Source organism: Taudactylus pleione, unplaced genomic scaffold (assembly GCF_031769625.1).
Source record: "Taudactylus pleione unplaced genomic scaffold, aTauple2 ptg000515l, whole genome shotgun sequence".
NCBI classification, from domain to species: Eukaryota; Metazoa; Chordata; class Amphibia; order Anura; family Myobatrachidae; genus Taudactylus; species Taudactylus pleione.
In genome coordinates this window covers 749,631-772,691 of record NW_028284917.1, presented here as the reverse complement: position 1 = coordinate 772,691, position 23,061 = coordinate 749,631, and the positions used below count along the sequence as shown (strand labels likewise).

The 23,061-nt window shown below is 47.1% G+C and overlaps 1 protein-coding gene across 1 annotated transcript; it reads left to right on the top strand.

Annotated features, from left to right (window-relative positions):
- Positions 1-9,898: 9,898 nt before the first annotated feature.
- On the top strand, positions 9,899-15,886 carry MANBAL (mannosidase beta like). Its single transcript, XM_088450305.1, is given in 4 exon segments — positions 9,899-9,981; positions 11,323-11,433; positions 11,435-11,491; positions 15,479-15,886. Coding segments are annotated over 3 exon segments (258 nt in total). The 5' UTR covers positions 9,899-9,981; positions 11,323-11,340; the 3' UTR covers positions 15,587-15,886.
- The last annotated feature ends 7,175 nt before the right edge of the window (positions 15,887-23,061 follow it).

Genomic DNA, 23,061 nt, shown 5'->3' with positions numbered 1-23,061 from the left:
AGTTATACTGTACACATACATGGTTATATATGGTCCTGGAACATATTAATATACTAGTTATACTGTACACATGGTCCTGGAACACAGTAATATACTAGTTATATTGTACACATGGTCCTGGAACACAATAATTTATTAGTTATATTGTACACATGGTCCTGGAACACAATAATATACTAGTTATACTATACACATGGTCCCAGAACACATTAATATACTAGTAATACTGTACACATGGTCCTGGAACACATTAATATACTAGTTATACTGTACACATGGTCCTGGAACACAGTAATATACTAGTTATACTGTACACATGGTCCTGGAACACAGTAATATACTAGTTATACTGTACACATGGTCCTGGAACACATTAATATACTAGTTATACTGTACACATGGTCCTGGAACACAGTAATATAGTAGTTATACTGTACACATGGTTCCGGAACACAGTAATATACTAGTTATACTGTACACATACATGGTTATATATGGTCCTGGAACATATTAATATACTAGTTACACTGTACACATGGTCCTGGAGCACAGTAATATACTAGTTATATTGTACACATGGTCCTGGAACACAATAGTTTACTAGTTATATTGTACACATGGTCCTGGAACACAATAGTTTACTAGTTATATTGTACACATGGTCCTGGAACACAATAATTTATTAGTTATATTGTACACATGCTCCTGGAACACAATAATATACTAGTTATACTATACACATGGTCCCAGAACACATTAATATACTAGTTATATTGTACAGATGGTCCTGGAACACAGTAATATACTAGTTATACTGTACACATGGTCCCTGAACACAGTAATATACTAGTTATACTGTACACATACATGGTTATATATGGTCCCAGAACACAGTAATATACTAGTAATACTGTACACATGGTCCCAGAACACATTAATATACTAGTTATACTGTACACATGGTCCTGGAACACATTAATATACTAGTTATACTGTACACATGGTCCTGGAACACATTAATATACTAGTTATACTGTACACATGGTCTTGGAACACATTAATATACTAGTTATACTGTACACATGGTCTTGGAACACATTAATATACTAGTTATACTGTACACATGGTCTTGGAACACATTAATAAACTAGTTATACTGTACACATGGTCCCAGAACACATTAATATAGAAGTTATACTGTACACATGGTCCCGGAACACAGTAATATACTAGTTATACTGTACACATGGTCCCGGAACACAGTAATATACTAGTTATACTGTACACATGGTCCTGGAACATATTAATATACTAGTTATACTGTACACATGGTCCTGCAACATATTAATATACTAGCTATACTGTACACATGGTCCTGTAACATTATAATATACTAGCTATACTGTGCACATGGTCCTGGAACACATTATATATTGCATTAGGCATACTGTACACATGGTCCCGGAACACATTAATATAGAAGTTATACTGTACACATGGTCCCGGAACACAGTAATATACTAGTTATACTGTACACATGGTCCCGGAACACAGTAATATACTAGTTATACTGTACACATGGTCCTGGAACATATTAATATTCTAGTTATACTGTACACATGGTCCTGCAACATATTAATGTACTAGCTATACTGTACACATGGTCCTGTAACATTATAATATACTAGCTATACTGTGCACATGGTCCTGGAACACATTATATATTGCATTAGGCATACTGTGCACTGAAATATAATCATATAGTAGAAGAATGGGTGTGGACTATATGTATATACACCAGTTATACTGTACACATGGCCCCGGCTGAGGTTGGAGGTCCCTGTCCCTTAGAATGAGGCATCTGCTGTACAGATGTGATGAGTCTGCCGAGCTGCTCAGAAAGGAGCTGGGGTTTGTATAACACGCTTCCCGAAAATGGGCTCTGTCATTTCTGATGAAGCGTTCATCTAGCACAAAGTGAGTCACAGAATAACTGCAGGATGGAGTCATGGAAGCTAATGGGGGGGAATGTAATTGATTCTTTGAACATGTACAAATGGGATTAGCTCTTTGTGCTGCTACAATGCAGTATTAATCAGGAGCACATTATACACCTGTCTGAAATGGTAAATAACGGCAGTAAGTGGGTCACCCGTTACTGGGGCTTTCTATACTGGGAGACGTTGCAGCTCTACGCTGTTTACTAGCTGGAGAAAGGGACGAGGCCATTGGCTAGTGTGATATATAGATTATATAATAAATACAATATGTACAGTGCTAAGAAGTAATTACAGTATCTGGTATGGTTTGAGGACAGAGGTGTATGCGGAATCATATGTATGTGAATACAATGCAATATGAATGTGTAGTGTGGTGATATATGCTGTCGTGTACCTATATATACTGCACTGTGCTACCACATACTGTCCTATCATGTTCTGTGCCACTGTATACCAATATGTGGTGCCATACTTCCCTTTTATGTCCTATACAACTATTTACTGTAACTGAACCATCAGATAGTTCCTGTCACGTCTATATATACACAGTAATAGCGCTTCTTGAGGAAAGGATGAAACTAATGCATACTTGCCTACTTTTGAAAAATCATTTCAGGGAGATTGTGAAAGCAGCACCTATGAGCGCGTGTTACAGTGGGCGTGTACTGATAAATCTGAGAGGCGTGTCATATGTGATGGGCGTGTACTGATAAATCTGAGAGGCGTGTCATATGTGATGGGCGTGTACTGATAAATCTGAGAGGCGTGTCCTACATGTGATGGGCGTGTACTGATAAATCTGAGAGGCGTGTCATATGTGATGGGCGTGTACTGATAAATCTGAGAGGCGTGTCCTACATGTGATGGGCGTGTACTGATAAATCTGAGAGGCGTGTCCTACATGTGATGGGCGTGTACTGATAAATCTGAGAGGCGTGTCCTAAACCTGACTTACATCCAAATGTAACCAGCCCAAAAGCAGTTAGTAAGATCTGTTTGTTGATGAAAACACACTAATGCTTTTCAGAAATTCATAGGGATCATTGTGCCTTATAATAATAACCAATGCAAGGAAATGACACTAATGATCCCATTTGAATGTATATATCTCTGTTTTTTTATATAACAGCTTCATAATGGGGGTAAGGATGAAATGAGGGAGATTACTAGACTCTTCAGGGAGACAGGGAGATTGCTACTATTTCAGGGGAGTCTCCCTGACAATGAGGGAGAGTTGGCAAGTATGTACTAATGTAACACAGTTGGTAAAATTAAATGCATTTATTAAGAGATGTAAAAAATATCTATTTAATTCTAACAAGATACAATTCTAAAATAACAATTTAATACACCCCTGATCAATCCACTGTGTGTTGTGATGATTGGCTGGTAAGGTAAGCGCTGTTCCTATAATAACCTCCAATAATTAAATATAGCCTTTAGAGAGGATGTCCAACATACAATGGTTATAACTACCGTCCACTAGGCATTGGGTCCTGTATATTAGCGGAGAGCATCACGCATCGGAATGTGAAATAAAGAAGCCCCTTTAACAGCCCGGTGTGATCGCTCCCCCCTCAGGCATAGGAAATTTGTGTGGTTGCTAAGTAGCAGCCACAGCAATCTCCCACTGCATCCCAGCACAAAGGGAGGGGGGGGGGCGGCGCTTGACCCGGGCCCCTCTGGAAGCCCGGGCCGGATAAATTGAACCTGCTCCCATGGGCGCCGAGAGGGGGGAGCCCGGGCTTGCTAGAGGGGCCCGGGTCCGGTGTGGCCCCCCCTCCCTTTCAGCAGCTCAGCACACAGCTTGTGCTGGGCTGCAGTGCGAGACTGCTCGCAGCTGCTGCAGCAGCAGGAGCAATCTCCTATGGCTGTGGGGGGGGAGCGATCACATTTATCGCGCCCCCCCTATTTAGCGCGGGCGGGGCTTACAGCAATTTATTATTTTATCAAGGGGCGTGGCCGCGCCTCCTCCGATTAGGCCATGCCCCCTCCTTTACCTGGGCCCAGCCGGGCTCTCTAAGCCCTGTCCGCTCCCCCCCCTCTCTGCGCCCCTGCTCCCAGCACCCCTCCCCCAGCACCTCTCTCCCAGCACCCATAACTCCTCTCCCAGCACAGCACCCTTCTCCCCTCTCCCAGCACAGCACCCTTCTCCCCTCTCCCAGCACAGCACCCATCATCCCTCTCCCAGCACAGCATGTTGGCAGCACCCTTCACCTGATCCAGCACGCCTATCCCAGCATAGCACCCACCTCACCCAGCACAACACTCCTCACCCAGCACAACACCCCCCTCTCCCAGCACAGCATGGTGTCAGCACCCACCCTCACCCAGCACCGCTATCACAGCAGTGAGGACCACAGCACCCCGGCCCTCTCTCAGTTCCAGACTTACTTCACTTGAGTGCAGCCTGCAGAGCAGCCGACTCGAGGTTCCCACTTTTCCCAGCCCAGGCTGACAGGGCATGCCTCCCCAGCGCTAACCAGTGTAACCACCACTGCCATCCAGGTGCCCCGCCCCCACAAACTGCTGCTGCCCGCTCACTGTTTGCTCCTGCTGGGCCCGATCAGAGCTGACAGCTGAGCTCCGATCGTGAACGCAGCGCATTGGCAACAACAGCTGTCCGTCTCTGCCCAGTCGGCAGCAGGTGCCTTGGCCATGCCTGCCCCAAACCTCCGCCGGCCCTAGGGGGAGCTTAGATGCCCCTAGACATTCCAAATGCCCTAGTCATTTGCTTAGTTTGCCTATGCCGAGGGCCGGCTCTGTATATATACAGAATGCACAGGATGTGCAATGTAGTCAGAGCATGACAGTCTGCGGGGACTTTGCAGGGACTGCATTTTAAAGCAACTGCTGTCCCTGAAAAGAATTTTGTAAAGTAGTAAAGTAGGTAGAGAATACTAATAATGGGACTATATTGGCCAAAAATATTTGAGCCAATATTGCGATTATTGCTATATAGACCCCTATATGCTGCACTGTTATGACCTGTTGCGTTATATACTGCTGTGTAATGGGGATGCTGTTTGGTACGATCACTGTGATTTCCTGCCGTGGTATAAACATTTCTGTGACACAAAACAGCCCCACTACACTGATATGTAACGGCGCCCCCTTATAGAGGCCCCATACATTATATCAGCTTCTGGCTGCAGAAATCTGCATCCTGCAACATTTTTTATTAGGAAATGTTTTTTTTAAAGCTGAAATGAGGTAGTTTGAAACGCAAAATAAGCACGGGCTGAGACGATTGTCAGCTAAATACGCATATTCTATGAGACGTACACATGCCAAGAGCCTGATTCAGAGGTGCACGCATATCTCTTCGCAACTGCGATTCCGCAAGTAGCGTTTCTGTGAGAATGGGCTAATGACTTAGCTGATGTCTTGTGCACAGAGACGCCCACATCCGGCATATCATATACATCGTTTGCACACAAAAGATGGAACATCGAACATCTGACCAACCCTATGCTCTCTCAGACAGAGCGCCTCTCCTAAGACGCCAGGGCCTCTGCAACTGAGTACAAATCCGCAGAGACTCACTAGGGAATGCCCAGGAAACGGTCCTGACGTACCTGTGTTTTTGTAGCCACCCCTCAAACGCTGACTGCATGTCACGGACATTGTGAAAAAATCCTTGGAGCGACCACCTCCTCATACCCATTGATGCATGTGTGCAGTGCGGCTTTGGTGCATTCGCAGTGGCCAAAAATTGATCCACTGCGGCCGTGTCACCACAATTGTTTTTTTTTTTTTTTTACATTTCAATTTTTAAATCTGAATTTTGTAATTTTTCTTGCTTTTAGCTCTCCTCTCCTTATTCATAAGCATTAGAGATTTTCATTACTTGTTCCTGGAACCTTTCTGTATACCAACACTACATTATCCAGAGATACATCTCCAGGAGCCTGACTCTGAGCAGAGAGACTGTAGGTGTGGGCAGCTGCGGAAGCCTGGCTCTGAGCAGAGAGACTGTAAGTGAGGGCAGCTGTGGGAACCTGACTCTAAATAGAGAGTCTGTAGCTGCGGGAGTCGGACTCTGTGCAGGGAATCTGTAGGTGTGGGCAGCTGCGGGAGCCTGATTCTGAGCAGGGAAACTAGGTGTGGGCAGCTGCGGGAGCCTGATTCTGAGCAGGGAAACTGTAGGTGTGGGCAGCTGCGGGAGCCTGATTCTGAGCAGGGAAACTAGGTGTGGGCAGCTGCGGGAGCCTGATTCTGAGCAGGGAAACTGTAGGTGTGGGCAGCTGCGGAAGCCTGGCTCTGAGCAGAGAGACTGTAAGTGAGGGCAGCTGTGGGAACCTGACTCTAAATAGAGAGTCTGTAGCTGCGGGAGTCGGACTCTGTGCAGGGAATCTGTAGGTGTGGGCAGCTGCGGGAGCCTGATTCTGAGCAGGGAAACTAGGTGTGGGCAGCTGCGGGAGCCTGATTCTGAGCAGGGAAACTGTAGGTGTGGGCAGCTGCGGGAGCCTGATTCTGAGCAGGGAAACTAGGTGTGGGCAGCTGCGGGAGCCTGATTCTGAGCAGGGAAACTGTAGGTGTGGGCAGTTGCGGGAGCCTGATTCTGAGCAGGGAAACTGTAGGTGTGGGCAGCTGAGGGAGCCTGATTCTGAGCAGGGAGACTGTAGGTGTGGGCAGCTGAGGGAGCCTGGCTCTGAGCAGAGAGACTGTAAGTGAGGGCAGCTGTGGGAACATGACTCTAAGTAGAGAGTCTGTAGCTGTGGGAGCCGGACTCTGAGCAGGGAGACTGTAGGTGTGGGCAGCTGCGGGAGCCTGAACCTGAGCAGGGAGACTGTAGGTGTGGGCAGCTGCGGGAGCCTGAACCTGAGCAGGAAGACTGTAGGTGTGGGCCCTAAGTGCGCCTATAAAAATTTGCTTTTATAGCAAAAAGACAAGCGCTAATAAAATAATATTCAAGACCTGCTGAAGGGAGAAAAACACTGTACATTCTTCCCAGAAAACTAGGGATCAAATGCTCCGGCTCCACCCATTTGTCTCATTAAATAATCCTATCCCCCAAAAAGAAATTGTTTTGTTTATGTTGGTAGACTGATGCACCTATGCTGTACTGAGCAAGGAACGTCCCTGGCCTACTGAACTCCTTCCAGGGAATGATACTGATCCATTTTATATGCAAACCTCATACATTTTGACCTACCTTGTCCCATCACAGCCCAACACAGAGCAGCGTGTGCTGGTCTCGGGAGACACAGATTGCTGCCACTGACAAGGAGGAAGGGCGGGCGCTAGATCTGGGCTACTGTTGGGCCTCTGCATCAAGCCTGGGCATGTGTAATTAGTACCCCCCCCCCCTCGGAACCCCTATTTATAGTATAAAGCAGGGATCTTCAACTTTGGCCCTCCAGCTGCTGTGGAACTACACATCCCAGCATGCACTGCCACCTTTTTGATATAACAGCATGCTAAAACTATGACAGTGCATGCTGGGACTTGTAGTTCCACAGCAGCTGGAGGGCCAAGGTTGAAGACCCCTGGTATAAAGTTACCCCTTGGATATGTAGACATGAATGGGATTAGACGAACCAGAGGATTATAACCCATTTTGCTTAAAAATTTACTTTTAAGAAAGTTGTAATGAATAAGTGTCCCTTAAAAAAAGTGATAAGACACACACAGTTTATCCTAACCCACAGGTTCTCAAACTCGGTCCTCAGGACCCCAAACAGTGCATGTTTTCCAGGTCCCATTACAGCATCGCAAGTGAAATAATTAGCTCCACCTGTGGATCTTTTAAAGTGTGTCATTGGGTAATGAATACACCTGTGCACCTTCTGGGTGACATGCAAAACGTGAACTGTGTGGGGAACTGAGGACCGAGTTTGAGAACCACTGTCCTAACCTAATGTATACAAAATAATATAGCCCTGGTGTTTAACACGTAAAATAGTGCTATAAACGTTTTATAGCTTGTTATGTGCCAACCAGATGGAAAATAACATGATATCATATAATGGAGATTCCCATAGACCTGTGGTTCTCAAACTTGGTCCTCAGGACCCCACACAGGTCACGTTTTTCCAGGTCACTTAGCAGGTGCACAGGTGTACTCATTACTCACTGACACATTTTAAAAGATCCACAGGTGGAGCTAATTTCACTTGTGATTCTGTCAGGAGACCTGCAAAACATGCACTGGTTGGGGTCCCAAAGACCGAGTTTGAGAACCTGTGCCATAGACCACAGGTTCTCAAACTCGATCCTCAGGACCCCAAACAGTACATGTTTTCCAGATCTCCTCATAGAATTACAAGTGAAATAATTAGCTCCACCTGTGGATCTTTTAGAATATATCAGTGAGCAATGAATACACCTGTGCACCTGCTGAGTGACCTGGAAAAACGTGACCTGTGTGGGGTCCTGAGGACCAAGTTTGAGAACCACTGCCATAGACTATATAGCTGGACATCACGAAATGGTTTTGTAGCGTCACATTTGTTTCATTGCCTGTTTGACAACCCTGGTTTTAGAGTTGAAAGGGAACAAATGGAATCAATAGACAAAGACAGAGGTCCTGATTCAGAGATATGCCAGTGCCGATATTTACGGAGTTTGAGCGATGGTTTGCCATTGCGGAGGCACGAAATACGCACTGTGCACGCGCAGCGTTTGATCTGCGATTACGCTCACACAGAGGATACACTCGCAAAGTGAGGTGAAGGGAGTCAGCGTTTGGTGGAGGCAAAGGGAAGGTGGTTACAAAAACGCAGGCGTGTCTGATTCTTCAAACGCCATTTCATGGGCGTGCATAAATTAGCTAATGATATCTCCTTCGCAGCATGAGCGCTCTCAGCGTGCCAGGAGAGACGCTGTGTTTGGGACAGGTCAGACGTCACCCAGAAGCTGCGTGGCTGCCTGATCTGCATCAGTGTTACCGATGTTTACGCTGTTATATGTCATAAGACGAATATGAGGGCAGCGGTGGGCGTCCCTATGCTCGGAAGTCATTAGCATATTTTAGCAATTGCGCTCCGTGGGCCTGATTCCGTACCGATCGCAAGTGCAACTATGTACGCAAATCGTGCGATTGTTTGCAGTCATGCTTGCGTATAAGCCGCAATGCACGTGCGCTACGATCGCACTACGATTACGGACGCACAGAGTAATCCATTGCAGAGTGAGTGACTGTCAGCGTTTGGGGGTGGTGACTGGGGGGGGGGGGTGGTCCTGTCCATTTGAGCGCCGTTTCATGGGTGTGCATAAATTAGTCACCGCGATTGCGTATGCCGCACGAGAGCGCTCTGCGTGTGAGACTTGCAGTGTCTGCGGCTGGTCACACCTGCTTTAAATGCAGCGTGAGTGGTCCACGTGCGTCGATGGTACCGATGTTTACGCAGAAGTGCGACATTGGACGGATGTGAGAAGGCAGCAGTGGGCGTCTTTACGCCGGCTGAGCTTCGGCAGCCATTAGCATATTTTTGCTGCTGCGTTCCGGGCGAAATCGCAGCTGCGATCGCAACTGTGAATCATGTCACAGGCTGCGTTTGAAAAATGACAGTTAGGAGCTGGTTGGCTGGTACTTTATCTCCATCCAAGGCTTAGTAAATAGACCCCATTGCCCCCCCCCCCCCCCCCCCCCAAGTCTTAGTACATCTACCCCATAATGTAATGGTTTCCTCTGCAGGATAATCAAGAAACGACTGTCAGCTATTTCTGTTACAGCCACAGTTGGCTGTTTCCAATGTCTATCAAACTAGCACTTCCTGCTGATTGGGTTACTTCAAATGCTGTGCTATAGGCAGGACTTACTGCCTATCATCCTATTCACAATGCGATTGGCCCTCTCTAGGCATGAGGGAGCAGCTTTGGGCTCACACACAGGCATCTAGGCTGGCAGAGCACTTCCGGGTCATGTGACACTGGCCGGCCTCTCACAGGCAAGCAGCTGCAGAGCATCCCCAGCAGCAGCAGCAGCAGCTCTGATCTCCCTGCTCTCATTTCACAACAAGGCTCTGCTCTCTGGGTAAGTGGGGGTCCTGCCCAGCGTGCCAGGGTATGCTGCCACCCTCTTGGCTCAGCTTGCTCTTTCATAGTACTAGTGCCTGGTCTCCAGCTCTCTCAAGCCGGACATCCACTGGGCGATATTAATGGGCGATTTGCATGATTACGACATGATAATCGTGCAGTCGCTCATTAGTCGGGCAAAAATCGAGCACCGATGCGCGCTCCCGCGGTTGTTAGCGATAGCCCCAGTCGGCTGTACATGCAGCCCAATCTGGGGATATCGTGAATGCAGCTTGGCCCCGCTCCCACCGTCATCCGTGGCTGGTCGGCATCGGCAAGTGTGCATACACTTGTCGATGCCGGGCCCTCCGCTGACGATATCGCCGAGTATGGACATCGGAATCGGATGGAAGTACTTTTCCCATTGAATAGCGGGTATTCGATGGTTGCCAGCCGTAGGATGCAGCTTTCCGTTGCCCATCCAGAAGTGGTGTCTGCCGCTCAGTCTCAGGGGGCATCTCAATAATTTTTGCGCAGTGATTGTTTGTTTGTTTGTTTTTTTGGATGGGCGACCTTTACATATCGCGCCCAATGCGTAAAGCGAGCTGAAATCCTGTAGTCGGACTTAACAGCGCAGTCAGTTGAATGGCTCCGGGAACTCCTTCAAGGCGCTACTCGCATCTCGCTGAATTGAATCGCCCCCATAGTTTGCTATATTCGGAATACGCTCCTCAAAGCACAATCAAGTTCTACTCTTGCACATTTCAGACTGTGAGTGGTAATTATCTGGAATGTAAGAGGGGCCTATCCATTAGCAGATGTATTTCTGAGAGATGAAAGACAAAAGATGTCCCTTGAAAATTCCGGGTGGCCTGCGCTGAACGATATCTGCCATGTACATGATAGATTTTGGCGAACGATGAACGATATCGCATGACATCATTCAGGGAGTGGATTTTATTCTCTGCAGCGCTCAGTAGCTGCTGCTAATATCATTCGTCGTTTACCGCATATAAACAGCACGATATTGCTAATATCGTACAGCTATATGCGATAATTGACCAACATGTTGGAGAGATGATGGATGCGATTTATCGGCCGCGGGAGTGCGCATCTGTCATCGTTCAGGGCCTATCCATTAGCAGATACAATGAACGATATATCGTTCAATCGTTCATTTTATCTGCTAATGGATAGGCCCCTTTACCCAGGTAACCTGTTGCACTCAAGCTTTCGTGGAGTAACAGTAAATGTACATGTCACATGCATATGCTTTGTGTTGCTAAGGGGTTCTTGTAATTGGATGCTGTTTACTAGAGATAAATCAGTCTGGCTTATTACTTTCTTTGCTATCTTGCAGGTGGTTGTTCGTTACACCATGCCAGAGCCTCTAGATCTCTCGCCCCCAGATATTCCAGAGCCAACCATACTAGAGACCTTACTTCGTTACGGACTCTTCTGCGGAGCAATCCTTTCAGCTTATTTGCATTCTGGCTATTATATTCCCTTGGGGCAAATCACAGGACATGGTAAAATATATGATCTAGTTTCCCCTGAGCTGGGAATCATTCTGGCTATCTGTTTTTGGGAAAATGTAGTACAGGTTGAGTCTCCCATATCCGAAGTGCTCGGGACCAGGAGCATTTCCTTTTTTGGGGGGGATTTCAGAATACTTGCTGGCGCTGCAGGTGTCGTGGGGTGGTCCAGCGGGTGAGGTACGGGGGTCCGGCGGGTGTCGCCGGGATGGTCCAGCAGGTGTCATGGGGGTTCGGGCTGGGGAGGAGACATAAAATTAGTCCAGGTGAGAGTATGCCTGCAAAGCCACGCCCACGCTTATAGTAACTTGCCATGGAACCTAGTGACATAATGACTTCAGGGCTGCAGCAAAATATTCCAGTTTTTGGAATGTGCGGTTAAGGGAGACTCAACCTGTACTATTAAAATAAAAGTAATCCAGGGAGTACTTATTACTGGTCAATGTTGCATTGCTCATTGACTTTTCAGATGACAAGGATGTTGCTTTGGTTTGTTGTTACTGTCGGTCAGGCAAGTGAATCTAATGCTGGGTACATACATAAGCGACCCAGCGGCCAGCCGACCGAGCTACATATTTGGTAAGAGCGTACACACTTGCCTATCGGTTGCTCGATATGTCTGGCCAGACATCACAACTGGATGGGCATTTAAATTTGCCCATCCAATTGTGATGTCAGTGTAGGCGTTTCTTGCGGCCAGTGTAAGCAGCGGTCATGTGGATTGACTGTACACACCGGCTGATACGCACGATACATCTGCTAAATATAGTGCATCTGCTGTGCTGCAGGGCTGACATGATATATCTGTGAACCTGTGAACAGCGTCATGAACCAAAACACTTAACGATATATTGTTCGTTGGCTGTACGAACGATATATGTCGCATAAGATTTTGGGTGCAAGATGTGGCTCTCTGCATCATTCCTTGTAGCTGTTAACCAAATTGTGTGGCTTTTATTTTTCTTTATAATCTGATATTATTTTACAATTTGGTGATGTTTTTTTTTTTTTTTCATGGCTTTAATTTTTATTTATTTTAAATTTCATAAACTGAATTTATTGAGGTTAGTATTTTTTTTTTTTTAATCTTTTTTAATTTTCCCTTCAAATGAAATACACTACCAGTCAAAAGTTTTAGAATATCCCTTTTTTTTAAATTTATTATTAATTTTTAAGTCGAGCCATTCAAGTCCAATGAATTTGTTAAACAAACTAATTCTGTTGGTTTTTTTTGTTTTTTTTTGAATTTCCAATTGTTTAGTTGTTCCGTGTTGTAAAGTCAGAGGGGGTCATTCAGATTTTCCCCACTGCGCATGCGCATGACGGAGGGAGCTCCGTCGTGCGTATGCACGAGACCCGGCGAGCGACGGGCTCACCATCGCTCTGGGTCTCGCACCAAAGGGGGCGTGCTGTCGATGTTGATTGACAGCACGTCCCCTTTGGTGGGGGGTGCCAGGGGCGTGCCTGCCAGACGGAGGCGTTCCCATGGGAACGCCTGCCGTCTGAGGCCGGCCCCACTGACATCACTAGTGATGTCAGTGGGAGTGATTTTGGCTCTGAAAGAGCCAAAATCACTCCAGGGCTTGCGGCAGCGAGACCCTACCGCAGGGGTCTCGTCGCAAGCCCGATGGTCTTGACCATCGCGACCATCTTTTTGGCCGCTCGCATATGCTGTGGGTGGTCACCCACAGCTATGCGAGCGGCCAGGAGGCCGCTCCATTTTCAGGGAGGAGGGGCCCTGATTCAGAGCGAGCACTCTGGTCAGAGCGTTCAGCTCTGAATCAGGCCCAGAGTACATTAAGACACTAAACTACGTAAATTTCAATAAAAACTGGATAAACGGGAGTGTCCTAGAAGTTACAGTCGAAATAATATGGCCTATTTCATCTGCGCTCTATCATTTGATAGTTACACCCCTAATAAATATATTTAAATTGCTGGTGCTTTAATGATTAACCAAGATACAGTGATCTAGGATGTCCTTTCCCCATATGTAAAAAGTACTCCCTGAACCAGTATAATAATTCCAAACCTGTCAGTTGTGCTAATGGTGCGCACCTCCTGTAAGCTATTACCTTTAGACATTGCATTGTGCAGTGTTATATTAAAGGTCAACTTTATTGCAGTCTCTGTTTCTAATTCGTGTTTGTGGACAGTCCATCAGCTTCATACGGGTCATTACTCCGAAAAGTACTCTGCCACGTCGTTCTTGTACATTTGCTCTTTTAAGTATTAAGACCGGGAGCTAGTACAGTATGTCCAGTACAGTCTTGAAAATTGCAATTATTTCTTTAATAGTTATTTGTGTAGCACACACATTATGCAGCGCTTTACAGAGAATAAATCGCATCAGTCACTGTCCCAGTGGAGCTTACAATCTATGGGGGGAGGGGATTATATTTTCATGCTGGAATTTAGCTCCTGGGCAAAATGCCCGGGTACTATTCAGTTACTTCCCACAGCAGCCACTATTTCCCACAGTACTGGAGCAACCCAGAAGAAACCCACCTAAATGCATAGAGAACATACAAACTGTGCACCAGTATGGCCTTGGGTGGGAAACACACCTAAAGATTATCTGTCCAACCAGCCAACTATTAGATTGGTTGGAATGAAAACCTGGTAAGGGATGAAAGCAAATGACAATCAGCAAATTGCTCCCAAACGCCGGAAAATGGATAAAAATTGTTGTTTGTTAAATGTTTGATCTAAACAATTTGTTCAAACATTTAACAAGTTTGTCTGACGACCATTTTCATCTGTTTTTTGGCATTTAGGAGCAAATTGCTGATCATCGGTTACTCCCATACGTTACCAGATTTTCATTCCAACCAATCAACTAGTTGGATGGTTGGACAGAAAATCTTTACGTGTGTCCCCAGCTTAACTCCTGACTAAAGGTGTGTACACACACAACGATTTTTTGTACGATTATCGATATCGTTCACTTTCTGAGTTAAAACGAACGATTATCGTTCATGCGCGTTCAAGTTTGTAGTTCAGTCAGACTGGCCCAACTCAACGATTTTCAGTAAGGGAATATGCAAAAATCGTTTGTAGTTAAAGAAAATCGTTCATTACATTTAGTAAATGAACGGTTTTAGTAAACGATTTTCGTTCATTTTTCCCTTGAAAAAATTAACAAAAATCGTTTACTAAAATCATTCATTTACTAAATCGTTGTGTGTGTATATGTGTTTGCAGCTTTACAGTAGGGATGTGCAGGCTTGGATAGGTTCGGGTTTACACGCCGAGTTCGGATTTTTCCCTCCAAAAAAATGGAACTCAGAAAGAGGCAAAACGTCATCTTGCATGGACAAACATCATCATCCCTGGGTCCAGGGATGATGATCTTTGTCCATGCAAGATGACGTTTTGCCTCTTTCTGAGTTCGGATTTTTCCCTCCAAAAAAACGGAACTCTGCGTGCAAACTCGAACCTATCCGTGCCTGCACATCCCTACTTTACAGTAGATAAGACTTAATGGGTTTCTTTGACTGATCTGGACATTGATTATCAGTCAGAGAGAGATCAATACAGGTGCCAGTGTGGGCTTACTAGTGCTGGTGGAAGGTTGTTATGGGGGGATGTACACGGCAATCCGGCGTTGGGGATGCCGGCGGTCAGGATCTTAGTGTCAAAATCCCGGCTGCAGAATTCTGACACCTTGACAGTAAGTATTGGGCTTGAGGGTAGGGTAGGGATTAGGCACTAAGGGGAGGGTTAGGGTAAGGCTGTGGGGGGCGAAGGATTAGGGTTAGGCTGTGGGGGGCATAGGGTTAGGCTGTGGGGGTGTAGGGTTAGGCTGCGAGAAAGGTGGGTTAGGGTACTTGCCTGCAGGTGTTGGGATTCTGACAGCCGTCATCCCGACCACTGGGATCCCTACCCCAACCCGTTGCAGAAAACACAATGTCTGTGGAATTCCCCTTGAAGTTTTTTTGAAGGTATTTATCCTGAACGTTCTTTCCCTTTACTCCCCAGGTTTCTGACACTTCTGAAGTGAAAAGCAATGAGGTCTTGCGGAAACCCAAATTGCCTCCAGCTCCAGCTGGGAAAAAGCCAAAGAAAGAGCCAAAGAAGAAGAGATGACTGGGTAGAAATACTCCAGCCGTAGTGATGAAGCCTCCTCCTTCCAGCCTCACCTACACTGATGAGACTTTCCCAGTGGTGCTGGCCTGGTTGTAACCTTGGCGTCATGTATCGGACACATCCTGTGGTGCGATGAATAATGTTTGTTTTACTCACAATTATTGACCTAAAATCCGAGTTGGGATATGCAGCTATTGTACTGTGCACTATATTCTGTTACTGTATTCATTTTATATCCTGCATGTATTAAAATAGTTTATGATGTAGTTGGTAGTAAAAATAAATAAACCGTATTTCTAACATCAGTATTTTGGCCATAAACAGAAGACCTGAGGCGATGAGATGAGCGCGAGCTGCTTTGATATCTTCAGTCGTCTTTTGATTGTATTTAGAAATCAAATACAATCAGCGTATATAAGTTACAACCTGTTTTAAAACAGCCTAAGCGTCCTGTAGTCTATGGGGGATGCAGTTGAAATACCGTTTGTGGGGATGACGGTGCTGTCATCCTGACCGACTGCATCCCGATGGTAACTAGTGGAGTTAGGCTTAGACACTAGGGTTAGGCATTAAGAGGGGAAGCACAGACAGTGTAATGGTTAGCATTACTGCCTCACAGCGCTGAGGGCCTGATTCAGAGCCGGACGCTCTGACAAGAGCGCTCGCTCTGAATCAGGGCCGTCCTAACCATTATTGGAGCGGCCTCCTGGCCGCTCGCATAGCTGTGGGTGACCACCCACAGCTTATGCTAGCGGCCAAAAAGATGGTCGCGATGGTCAAGACCATCGCGACCATCGGGCTTGCGACGAGACCCTGCGGTAGGGTCTCGCTGCCGCAAGCCCAGGAGTGCTTTTGGCTCTATCAGAGCCAAAAGCACTCCCACTGACATCACTAGTGATGTCAGTGGGGCCGGACACAGACGGTAGGCATTCCCATGGGAACGCCTCCGTCTGGTCAGCCACGCCCACCAAAGGGGGCGTGCTGTCACTCACCATCGACAGCACGCCCCCTTTGGTGTGAGACCTATAGCGACAGCTTGGCCGTCGCTATTCGGGTCTCGCACATGCGCACGACAGCTCCCTCCGTCGCGCACTAGGGCACCATCGACCGGCTTGCGAGCGCTCAGGCCCTGAGGTCGTGGTTTCTATACCCACTACGGCCCTAACTGTGTGGAGTTTGTATATTCTCCCTGTGCTTGCGTGGGTTTCCTCCGGGTGCTCCGGTTTCCTCCCACACTCCAAATATATACTGGTAGGTTAATTGGGTCGTAACAAAATTAACCCTAGTGTCTAAGTGTGTGCGCATGTGATAGGGAATATAGGCTCTGATTCAGAGCCGGACATGAATCAGTGCGTCCTTTTTTTTTTTTTATGGAGCGACCTCCTGGCCAGGATGCGAGCGGCCAGGATGATGGTCAAGACCATCGCGACCATCGGGCTTGCAACGAGACCCTTGTGGTAGGGTCTCGTGGCCGCAAGCCCCAGAGAGCTTTCGGTTCAAACAGAGCTGAAAGCTCTCCCACTGACATCACTTGTGATGTCAGTGGGGCTGCACCCAAACGGTAGGCATTCTCATGGGAACGCCTCCGTCTGGGCAGCCACCGCCCAGCAAAGGGGGCGTGCTGTCACTCAACATTGACAGCACGACCCCTTTCGTGCGAGACCCGGAGCGACGGATTGCCCGTCGCTATCCGGGTCTCGCACATGCGCACGACGGAGCCGGCTCCGTCGTGCACATGCGCTCTGGGTCACCATCGACCCGGTTGCGAGCGCTCAGCGCTTGCGACCGGGTCTGAATCAGGCCCATAGATTGTAAGCTCCACTGGGGCAGGGACTGATGTGAATGGACAAATATTCTCTATAAAGCGCTGCGGAATATGTGTGCGCTATATAAATAACATAATAAATAGGGGAAGGGTTAGGTTTAGGTGGTGGGGTGCTATCCCATACCCAACCCAGTGTATGTAATGTTTTCAAAAGTGCATAAAGATAAAGCTTATTTAATTATATGATGTATTTCCATAGGTCCCTATTCTCCCCCCCCCCCCCCCCCCAAAAAAAAAAAAACACCCCTCAAAATAAACAGGGTGAAGATAACCATGTCTGGAATGCTGCTGTATATTTTCAGATTGTAGCCTCTGTTCATTATGCTCTAGTGACCTCTATCAGCATCGCATTTATAGTGCATTCATCAGCTACGTCATTGCTGTGCCACCTGGTACACTTCAGGGACGTCACTGATGGTCCTCTAACCTTCGGCAGGGCAGTACATTACCCTTAATCTGAGTAATTAGCTAAAGTAATACATTCAATCCAATGAAGAGCCACTTTTCTATAATAACATACCAGCAGGCATTTTAAATGAGAGATACAAACTACAACAACCAAATATGACAACTGAGAAAGTAGGAGCTAGGTCTGCAACACCGCAGGTCAAAGCCTGGAGGGTTACACGTGGCCATCGTTGGGCTCCATGCTTAAGCTGGGGACACACGTAAAGATTTTCTGTCCAACCATCCAACTAGCTGATTGGTTGGAATGAAAATCTGGTAACGTATGGGAGTAACCGATGATCAGCAATTTGCTCCTAAATGCCAGAAAACAGATGAAAATGGTCGGTCAGACAAGTTTGTTAAATGTTTGATCTAAACAATTTGTTCAAACAACAGTTTTTGTCCATTTTCCGGCATTTGGGAGCAAATTGCTGATTGCCATTTGCTTTTATACCTTACCAGGTTTTAATTCCAACCAATCAACTAGTTAAAATCTTTACATGTGTACTCGGCTTTAGTCTATCCTATGGCAGTTACCCTGGGATACAGGGCTTCATTCAGAGCCGCTCGTAAGCGGCCGCTCGTTCGTTCCGAGCGATGTTCGCACATCTGCGCATGCGTATGGTTTGTAATACGCATGCGCGAACCAGTCAGTGCGGCCGAAAATCGTGTGCTCGCTAAATAGCGAATGCCTGCTAATTTGAGTGACAGGAGGAGGCGTATGTGGGTGGTAACGGGAAGGTGCTTGAAAACGGGGAGTGGAGATCAGAACGCAGGCGTGCTTAAAGGTCAAAATGGGCGTTTTAAGGGTGTGCATAATTAACAAAGCAGCGTCATTGACCACGTCATTGGGTTATTTTATAGTCAAAACTGCTCGCAAGATTGCGGTAGTAAAAACCAACCACAAGAATAGCGGGCAGTTCATACGCCGTTCGATGTACTCGATTAATCTAATAAATAGCGGACATGACGTATGATGCGAGCGGCCAGGGGGCGTTTTTTCCAAAATTACGACCGCAAGTTTTGTTCGCTCGTTCAGACATAGAGGCGTCAACAGACCGCAAAGAGCGAACGGTCAATTTGAATAGCCACCCCCTTTCTCTGAACGAGCGAGCGCAAATAGCGTCCGACTCTGAATCAGACCCACAGCAGACATCAGCTGCACTCTCTGCATGTAATATAAAATGCATTATTGTATAGTTTCCTGGATGAAAGTCGCTGCCTGCTGATAAAATGACATGTCTAAAAGCAAAGAAGGAAGTATAGGATGGCGAATTAAAGTCACACGAATGTAGAAAAGTCTTTTTGAGGACACCGCTGTAATCTATTTTTAGCGACACAGTTTTGCACGAAAATTTGGAAAGTGTTTTTATTGTTGGGTAAAGGTCATTCCCAGTGTAGAGGACTTCTGGTCATAGCTCTTCTTCCTCAGTGTCAGTGACTCTTCACTGTGCTGCAAACGGATGATGTCATTTAGTTTCTATGGTATTAATAGGCTGAATATTGCTTCCTAACACAGTATTGCTGCCGCCTCTTTGGGTATGTACACTTTGGCTGTTAATGGGTAAATACCTTAACACTTTTTTTCAACTGACCATCTACTCCATGGTGTGTGCTGTACAGAAATCCTTATACAATTTTTTAGAGGATACATTTGTCATTATATGTGTTTGCTTGTTTTCAATGCTTTTGGGATGATTGTCCTGAAGACCGAGTTTGAGAACCTGTGTATTAGACCATCATCTGTTCTCGGGTCAATAAAAAAATGTTGGTGCATATAATAAAGATGTAAGAAAAAGTTTAATAAAAAGTTAATTTAACTTTTATTTAAAAATCACAGGGGTGCCGCAGTGTGTGAGTGAATGTTGTAGGTTTCTTTTCTAGACCCTTTTGAGTAGTTATTGTTAGTTACAGTTTAATTGACTGACTTTCATTTTGAGTATAAACTGAATCTGCTAGTACATCTGACAGTAAACGCTGTGCATTCTGACACATAACCTGTGTGTACATCCTAGAAAGGGTATATTAAGGGATCGTGGGCTGGGCTAGGAACAACATGACCGTCTGGTTGCAGAGGCACACTCATGGGTGGTTTCCAGTTGCCCAGAATCTCCTCCCTCCGTCCTTGAATCTCCTCCTACTGATGTAGGCAGAAGCATTGTACTCATGATGTCACAGAGATGGCAGCATATAGCCATATATTTTGACGAAGGTAGACACCACCCCACGAACGGGTTGAGTGGGCACATGCCTTTTTCCGTTCTGAATTGATTCCTGGTCACTGTAACCATCAGCGGCAGCCTCTGTATTCATTAAGATGATTTTCCTCTTTGCCTGCTTCCAATAGAGGTAAGTTTTTGATTTATTCCACTTTATTGTATGTGTGTTTATAAGTTGTTGTTGTTATGGGTTTGGTACAGGATGCTGAGCGTCCCGGTGGTCACAGTCCTGACACCCAGGAGCAAACCTGTGTTTGCCCCTGTGTTGCCTCTGCTGAATGTGAGACACCTAACATTGCTGTGGGCTAGGCTATGGAGTGCAGTTACGCCTAGTCAGGCTTATAGTAACCCTTCATTCACATTCACCAATAGTCCAGATTTTCATAGGATAGCTCTAAATATAGCAGTTGAAAAAAGTATGGCATATTAGACTACTGCTAGGCATACACCATACCTCCCAAAATTTGCAGATATTCAATCAGGACATCCGCCCGCCAAAGGGCCAAATAGGGGCGTTGCATGACCGAAAGGGGATGTGGCATAGCGGCACGCCCCCGTTTACATCAGTAAGCTGGGCTGCCCCCCAGTGCTGTGAATAGATGCTGTACGCATGTGCACAGCATCTATTCTCGCTTTGCATACCCGCTGCTCTGCTATGCGGAGCAGCGGGTATGCTTCCCCCAACTCCCCCCCCCCCCCCCCACGGGACACTGGCCCGCAGTTGGGACAGCGGGACAGTCCCAAAGAAACGGGACTGTCCTGCTGAATGCGGGACAGTTGGGAGATATGATACACTGCCCAATTATTGGCCCGATACTCATCTGATCAAGCCGATAATCGAGCAGCATTTTGCTGTGGCCGATCAGTAATTAGCTGTATGTTAGACATGCAAAATAATCCAGCATGACCGATAGATTCAATAATTGGCCAACCTCATCTGGCAGCATATGTAACGGCAATATGTTTTCCCCCCAGGGGAAGAACACCGATATACTGCGGCTATACACTGTGACATATCTCACCGTGTATGGCCACGATATCTGATGGGTTTCAGGCTGTCTGATAAAATAACTGACAGACATGTTATCTCACTGTGGGGTTGATGCCAGAAAAGCGTGGAGAAATGGACCAATGGAGGAGTTGCCCATAGCAACCAGTCAGCTCCTACCTATTATTTTATAGACTGTACTTGATAAATGCTACTTCAAAGCTGATTGGTTGCTATGGGCAACTTCTCCACTGGTCCACCGCTCCACGCTTTTCACTGCTTGATACATAAACCACTAATTATGCCCAGCATAAGGACAGTGGTCTCATAATTAATAGGTGGTTTAGTAGTGGTTTCAGAAAATGGCTTAATTTGACATTCAGTCAGGAATGTTGGGAGCTGTGCCTTTATTTTGGCTTTAGAACAGGAAATAGGGCCATGATCTTGGAAACGCATATTTAAATTTAATTTAAAGTAAATCAAAAGTGCGCCTGTGTTCCTATTTATTATCTGTTATTTATGGAGCGCAGGCCTTTAACTAGGGGAATGCAGCCGGTGCTGAAGCGCAGAGCGCAGGCCTGTAACTAGGGGAATGTAACCGGTGCTGAAGCACAGAGCGCAGGCCTGTAACTAGGGGAATGTAACCGGTGCTGAAGCGCAGAGCGCAGGCCTGTAACTAGGGGAGTGCAGCCGGTGCTGAAGCGCAGAGCGCAGGCCTGTAACTAGGGGAGTGCAGCCGGTGCTGAAGCACAGAGCGCAGGCCTGTAACTAGGGGAGTGCAGCCGGTGCTGAAGCACAGAGCGCAGGCCTGTAACTAGGGGAATGTAACCGGTGCTGAAGCGCAGAGCGCAGGCCTGTAACTAGGGGAATGTAACCGGTGCTGAAGCGCAGAGCGCAGGCCTGTAACTAGGGGAGTGCAGCCGGTGCTGAAGCACAGAGCGCAGGCCTGTAACTAGGGGAGTGCAGCCGGTGCTGAAGCACAGAGCGCAGGCCTGTAGCTAGGGGAATGTAACCGGTGCTGAAGTACAGAACGCAGGCCTGTAACTAGGGGAATGTAACCGGTGCTGAAGTGCAGAGCACAGGCCTTTAACTAGGGGAATGCAGCCGGTGCTGAAGCACAGAGCGCAGGCCTGTAACTAGGGGAATGCAGCCGGTGCTGAAGCACAGAGCGCAGGCCTGTAACTAGGGGAGTGCAGCCGGCGCTGAAGCACAGAGCGCAGGCCTGTAACTAGGGGAATGCAGCCGGTGCTGAAGCACAGAGCGCAGGCCTGTAACTAGGGGAATGTAACCGGTGCTGAAGCACAGAGCGCAGGCCTGTAACTAGGGGAATGTAGCCGGTGCTGAAGCGCAGAGTGCAGGCCTGTAACTAGGGGAATGTAACCAGTGCTGAAGCACAGAGTGCAGGCCTGTAACTAGGGGAGTGCAGCCGGTGCTGAAGCACAGAGCGCAGGCCTGTAACTAGGGGAATGTAACCGGTGCTGAAGCACAGAGCGCAGGCCTGTAACTAGGGGAATGTAGCCGGTGCTGAAGCGCAGAGCGCAGGCCTGTAACTAGGGGAGTGCAGCCGGTGCTGAAGCACAGAGCGCAGGCCTGTAACTAGGGGAATGTAACCGGTGCTGAAGCACAGAGCGCAGGCCTGTAACTAGGGGAATGTAACCAGTGCTGAAGCACAGAGCGCAGGCCTGTAACTAGGGGAATGTAGCCGGTGCTGAAGCGCAGAGTGCAGGCCTGTAACTAGGGGAATGTAACCGGTGCTGAAGCACAGAGTGCAGGCCTGTAACTAGGGGAGTGCAGCCGGTGCTGAAGCACAGAGCGCAGGTCTGTAACTAGGGGAATGTAACCGGTGCTGAAGCACAGAGCGCAGGCCTGTAACTAGGGGAATGTAGCCGGTGCTGAAGCGCAGAGCGCAGGCCTGTAACTAGGGGAGTGCAGCCGGTGCTGAAGCGCAGAGCGCAGGCCTGTAACTAGGGGAATGTAACCGGTGCTGAAGCACAGA